This window comes from Benincasa hispida, chromosome 9 (genome assembly GCF_009727055.1).
Source record: "Benincasa hispida cultivar B227 chromosome 9, ASM972705v1, whole genome shotgun sequence".
In the NCBI taxonomy this organism is placed as follows: Eukaryota; Viridiplantae; Streptophyta; class Magnoliopsida; order Cucurbitales; family Cucurbitaceae; genus Benincasa; species Benincasa hispida.
In genome coordinates, this window is record NC_052357.1 from 25,349,184 (window position 1) to 25,356,261 (window position 7,078).

A 7,078-nucleotide genomic window follows, 5' to 3' on the forward strand; every position below is an offset into this window, starting at 1 on the left:
ATAAAGTTTTGAAGATTAAATTATAACTTTAGACTCTAAATTTTGAATGTCAAATTTCTTTAGTCTTTAAATTCTAGATTATATTTTCATAATTTATTCTCCATGGTTAACATCATTATGAAAATTTATATTTAAAAAACAAAATTAATGAAAATATAGAAATAACATACTTATTAATTTGTTTGCCAAAGTGAGTCTAGCTCAACCGTACTTAATATAACCTTCCTCTTTAGAAGTCAGAGCTTTGATTCTCCAATCTCACCGTTGTACTAAAAACAATCTCTCTCTGTTTTTTTTTTTTTTTGGTAACATCACACTACTCTTAGTGAAAATTAATTAACTTGATAAACATACCATGTCCTCTAAACTATTAGAATAACACCAACTTTTTATATATATCTCATCTATACAAAATGTAGAATGTATTCTATTTCTTATATTTCAAAAGGAAAAAAGAGAGAGAATCACACTAATCAATTCTCTTTTTATTTCTTTTAAAAATGAAAATGGATAAAAAGTCATAATCTTTTTGTATGTTCTTAATGTAATTATTATGCTTTTTTTTTTGAACCTTCACTGGGAAACCATAGCAATCACTACATCTAATGGCAGATTATTAAAACTTCAAATGGTGGGAAAATGATGAACTTTTCTTTTTCTTTTTTTAGAATTATGGTAGAAGAAAACCAAAAACTATTTAAGATTATCCATGTTGTTACTTTTTTTTTTTTTTATTGGAATCTCTCACATTGAAATTGATAATATAAATTTTAGGGTAAATATTAATTTATTTCTTAAACTTTAGAGATTGTATCAATTTAAACCTTAAACTAACAATTGTATCAATTTATACCCTAAATTTTGGGGATTGTATCAATTAAAACCCCGTATTAATAATTGTATCAATTTAAACTTTGTGCTTTTATAAGTGTATCAATTTAAATCATGAGTTTTCATAATTCTATCCATTTAAATTGTCCATTAGGTTTTATTTAGATACACTTATGAAAGTTTAGAGTTTAAAATGATATAATTATGAAAGTTCATGGTTTAAATTTATATACTTATGAAAGTTTAGTATTTAAATCGATACAATTATTAGTTTAGGGTTTAAATGGATACAACTCACAAAGTTTAGGGTCTAAATTGATACAACCGTAAGAGTTCAGGGTCTAAATTGATACAACTCCCAAAGGTTAGGGTCTAAATTGATACAATCCCCAAAGTTTAGGATTTAAATTGATAAAATTATTAGTTCAATGTTTAAATTGATACAATTCCTAAAGTTTAAGAGTATAAATGGATATGTTTTCTAAATTTTATGATCGTTGAATTATGCTCATGTTGACAAGACGTGTTAATTGATTGGATTTTATAAGTTTCAAAATTTTAAAATGAGTTGGATTGGTATTTATTAATTTTGTAAATTTGAGTCATTTCACTGGTCAATTTTATCCAATTCAATAGCTTGATCTTTTAGAAGTCTGGTTTTGACATTGGTGTTTGTTTTATTTTGGTTAAATTGACTTTGATAGCTTTGTTTAACTAATCCCTAAATCCATATTGAATGAAGCATTAGAGTATGCCGAACTGAAAATCTAAGGAGGGATTAATCTTCCAACCAAACTTCATTCAATATGTGTTAGTGGGTATGTCCTACCATATTGTGTGTTGCTGAGCAAAATATTGTCTCTATTTGTCTCGAATTTTAGTGGTGAAAAGTGTTTCATGAGCATAATGAATCTTCCATATCAAAAGTATCGAGAAGATCTAAGAATTCTTATTTCAGATGAAGATTATTGAGTCGTGGATGAACTTACTGTCTTGAAAGCAATAACGGCGCGACTTCGATACTATATTACAAGAAGTCAGTTGCTCCCTAAGGTTCATACAACATCCAAACTCTAACGTGCATTCGTCGAAAAACGGATTGGAATCGACAAGAAAATTAGAGGAAGAGTAGTTGAGCATATCTATGAAGAAGAAGGCTAGAGTTTTAAAAAAGATAACACATTTATTTTGTTAAATAAAAACGTTTATCGATATAAAAATTTAAAAAGATAAGTAGTAAAATGTTATCTATTTTTCGTGCAAGCGCAGTTATCCGAATCCAAACTCATCGGCCTATCAGACCAAACGGACGACGACGCACACGTGTAATGAAAGGATTATACTTCCACCACCACCACACTTTGGAAGCTCCCTTGCAAGCATTTATATATATATATATTCACCTGCCAAACCTAAATCTTCTAATGTGCGACAACTTTTACCTTTTTTATCTCAAAACTACCTTTTCTTTTTGCTATGATCCAAAAGTCCAAAGTCATTCCCAACAAGAATCGAGGAAACATTTTCTAAACGGTGGGAGTATAAACATTTTTTCCATACACCCTTTATTTATTATGCACCAATATGCTTTTCATTTAATGGCGTGTCAAATAATGAATAGGAGTAGAGATGTCCAATTTCTCCGCGGGACGAGTCCCACCCCGAACGTGTCAAGGATTCCCCAATTAGGCGGGCAATGGGAGAGGGAATGGGGGCAAAAAAAATTTCGTGAGCTAAACAGGTACAGGGATAGGGAATGGGGAACATTCCCCGTCTCCGTCCCTGCCCCGGTTAGTCTTTATTTACTTATTTAATATAATTAGTTAATGTCATGTTATTATTATTATTATTATATAAATATTACATCTAAATTTCAAGTTGAATTGTTTATTGGTCAAAATAATGAATATGTTTAAATCAAATATTTAAATTTAGTTTATATATGTGAATAATTTGATTTATATTTATTTCATTCTATTAAAAAAGTTGATTAGTTTTTTAAGCCAAAATTTGTGTAATTTATAAATTCAAATTTAGGTAAAACTAACACTAATAAACAATTTAGTGATAGAGTTAATTATTTATTTAAAATTTGACTACATTAGTAGTTTAAGTTGATTGTTTTTTTTTTTAATAAAAAAACTAATGAGGAAAAATTCTTACAAGGGAACTCGATACCTGCGAATTCCCCGCACACGATCAGAATTTCATGGGATGGAGAGTGAAATGGGGAGCGGGGATGGGGACGGAGAATGGCATCCCGGCCCTGCCCCGCTCTACCCTATAAACGTCTCTAAATGGGAGTAATATATAGGTAGTACGATAATACAAGAAAAATTTTCAATAAATTGATATTAATGTGATATCCATTAATATGTATAAAGATAAATTTATGGTATGAATAAAAGGAATATGACACCCCATAATACTAGAAACTTTTTCAAGAACCGACGTCCACACATAATGAAAAATGATCCACTCAATTACTATCATAATTCTTTCTAAATAGAATGATATATTGCACTCTTATATGCTACTTCTTTCTTCTATTTGTCTATCATTTTATGCCAAATCAAAACATATATAACTTAGTAAAAAAAAAAATAATAAATAAAACTTTAAATGCTTAGACGAAATTAATTTTAAAATAATATAAAATTGGTTAATCAAATTTTAATAGTAGGTGGCATATCCACTAAACCCATTAAATATCAATTTTGTTTTAAGAAAACTGTTTGTTTATGAGTTGTTAGGCACGCTTTAGAGCAGTGATTTTGAAGCTTTGAAATTGCATGTGTTAATGTCAGTTAAAGAATGCCCATAATCATTTCATTAATTATTCTCTTAACCAAAATAATAATAATAATAATAAAATATCATTTTAGTCCATATATTTTATTTTTTTAAAAAAATTTTAGTCGATGTACCTTCAAATATTCAACTTTAATATTTGTACTTCTAATAAATCTTAAATTTGTTTCATACTACTAGCTTATTATTCATTTCTTTCACTATTTTTTAACATTTAATTTTCATCATAAATTTTAAAACATATTCACATATTGTATTTTGACTAAATTATAAAAGAATGACTTTAAACTTTGTATTTTGTGTAAAAAATACCCATGAACTTTCAAAAGTTTCGAAAATAATCTTAAACTTTCAGTAAGAGTTCAAAAATACCCTTACCGTTAGTTTTAGATAGAAAATGTTAGTGTATTGTTTTGAAAATATCCTAAACTTTCAAAAGTAAACAAAAATACTCATAAACTTTAAAAAAAATTCAAAAATATCTTTACCGTTAGTATTTAAACAGAAATCGTTGATATCTCGTTACAAAAATAATTATAAAATTAAAAAAGAGTTTCAAAATGCTCATATCATTTTTAGTGCAATGAGGGGTGGAAGGATTGAAACTGCAGACCTCTTGCTTGCTAACATTTGAGCTATACTTGTTTTGGCGATCCTATCATTAATATATTGATCAATTTGTTTGAAGTTTTCTTAAATTTAAAAAGAACCAATTTTAAAACAATGTCGATATCTTCATTTTTTTATATTGATACTTTACTCGTACAACCCTTGTTACAACATTTATATAATCTAACTGAAGTGTGCAACAATCAAATGTCAAACAGTTAACAACGGGAGCAAGAGAGCATTGAGAAAGAGAAGGAAAAAAAAAAAAAGAGAAAAAATAGAGAAGTAAGATGGTATTAATGGTTCCTATTCAGATAATTAAAAAAGATTTTTTGTCCCTAAACTTTCATGAAAGTAAATACTTAAACATTAATAAGTAACCGACCAGTTCTTATGATTTAAAATTTGTAATAATTTCAATTTCTATCATGAAAAACCTCTTTAAAATTTTACGAAAAGATTTAAGATATGACAATCGGGAACTAAATTGTTATAAATTTAAAAGAGGAAGGTTTGTGACTAAATTGTTATTTTATTAAAATTACCAAAATTGTTTTTTAACCCCAAATTTTATAATTCAAATCCCAATTCCCTTTTGCTGCCATTTCCCTTTTCACTTCATATAAATCTCATTTCATACTCTCTCTCAATCTCTCCCATGGTTGAAACCCCAAATCAGATTCTACAAATCCAGGGCCTAATCTTCAAATATTCCGCCATTTCCACTTGATTTCACCTTCAATTTCATCACATCTACAACTAAAACCGATTACATTCTGAATAATTCGAGTAAATTTTGGTATCTCTGTTGTTATTATGAAGGATTTTCCTTCTTGTTTCGGCGAAAATGGCGTCCAAATTGCAGATTCATCATCTTCTTCTTCATCATCATCTTCAAGTATCAGTAAAGCCGCTCAAAACCTAGTCACCTGCGTCTACCAGTGCAAATTACGCGGGCGATTAAGCTTCATCGTCCTAACATGGACCAAGCATTTGATGGGACAAGGCCTCTCACTCCAGATCCAAAATTCCACCAGTCAATCCCTCTGTAAAGTCGATATTAAGCCATGGCTTTTCTCAAAGAAGAAAGGATCTAAGATTTTCGAGATCGAGTCGAGCAAAATGGAGATACATTGGGACTTAACAAACGCGAAATTCGGCTGTGGACCGGAACCAGAGGAAGGATTCTTCGTGGCTGTAGTGTTCGATCGAGAGCTCATATTCTTCGTCGGCGATTCACCGTCCGAGAAAATCGCGGCGGTTTCCGCCGCAGCGGCGGTGTTTGTAGCGAGGAGAGAACACGTATTCGGGAAGAAATTGTACTCGGCGAAGGCTCAATTCAGCGAGAAAGGTGAAACGCATAATGTTTCGATTGAATGCGATACTAGTGGGGGATTGAAGGAACCGAGTTTAGTGATTCGGATTGATAGCAAGACGGCGATGCAGATCAAGAGATTGAAATGGAAATTCAGAGGTAATGATACGATTGTTGTGGATGGAATTCCGGTGCAGGTAATGTGGGATGTTCATAATTGGTTGTTTGGGAATTCCGCCATGAGTAGTGCTGTGTTCATGTTTCAAACTCATAAGAGCAGTGGAAGCCATAGCCAATCATCTGTGTTAAATTCTTCTTCGTCTTCTTCTTCTTCTTCTTCTTCATACTGTCAACAACAGATTAAAGATTCAAAGTTGCAGGGTTTGGATTTCTCCTTGATTTTATATGCTTGGAGGAATGAATGAATACAGATATAGTTCAATCTTTTTGTTTCATGGAGGATCAATCACTGCTAAACTAAGTGATTTTAAGTTTTTTTTTCTCCCCTTTTGGGGTATAAATTAAATTGCTTGTACACCTTAATTAAATCGGGTGTGTTTGTTATAATTCTTGTTTTTTTCCCTTTTTTTTTTCATACATGATATAATTAGTCTTTGTTCTAATTTGGGTTTAAATTGCATCTTATGCCACATTTTCCCACCTTTTCCTTTTCAGTTTGGATAGATTGACTAGGGATGTTTATGAAAACTCAAAATCAATTAGGCTTATTTGGTAGAATTTGGTTTTATCATTTATATAATGAATTAAGACCACCTTTACGTCACTAAAATATAATGAATTTTCATTGATGAATCAATCGTAATGGACCTCAATTGTAAAGGTAATTAGATTGCTTTTTAAATTTATTTTGTAATTTAATTACTATTGATGTCTTCCATAATTTTGGATTTTTTTAATGTATTAAATAAAATCTACAATTTTTTTAAATCTTTTTATCAAACAAATAACATCCTAAAGTTTTGAATTTTTTTAGATTTTGTTATCGATATGTTATTAGCAAATAACATCATAATATTCTGGATTTTTTTTTGGTTTTTTTATAGATATTGTCGAATAAATAACATCCCAAAATTTTGAATTTTTAAATTTTTTTAATTGATATTGTTATTGGGCAAATAATATCGATAAGCTAGGGTTTCTATTCTCAGCTTAAAAAGAATTTTCGTCCAATTTAACTCATATTCTCTCACTCAACAAATTATTTTAAAAAACATCCCTTTGTTTTGCTTTGATTTTCTTCACCCAGAAAGAAAGAAAGAAAAACAACAATATGATTCCAAAATTAACTATTATCGACCAAATACATCGATAACATGGTCTTACTGATAAAATTTAGCGATAAATCAAAATACGATACTTGAGATCAAATTTGAAAATCATTCAAAAATATTTTAAAAATATAATAAGTCCCACGTAATTGTCAAAGGTAATCTGATTGATCACCTTCAGATTAAAATATTTGATTACAGATTTCATGATAAGGCCCACATA

The 7,078-nt window shown here is 29.6% G+C and overlaps 1 protein-coding gene across 1 annotated transcript; it reads left to right on the top strand.

Moving 5' to 3' along the window:
• The first annotated feature begins 4,845 nt into the window (after positions 1 to 4,845).
• Positions 4,846 to 6,133, top strand: LOC120086307. The gene has a single exon (XM_039042880.1). The coding sequence runs from the start codon at positions 5,068 to 5,070 to the stop codon at positions 5,989 to 5,991; it is 924 nt and encodes a 307-aa protein (XP_038898808.1). The 5' UTR covers positions 4,846 to 5,067; the 3' UTR covers positions 5,992 to 6,133.
• Positions 6,134 to 7,078: the final 945 nt, after the last annotated feature.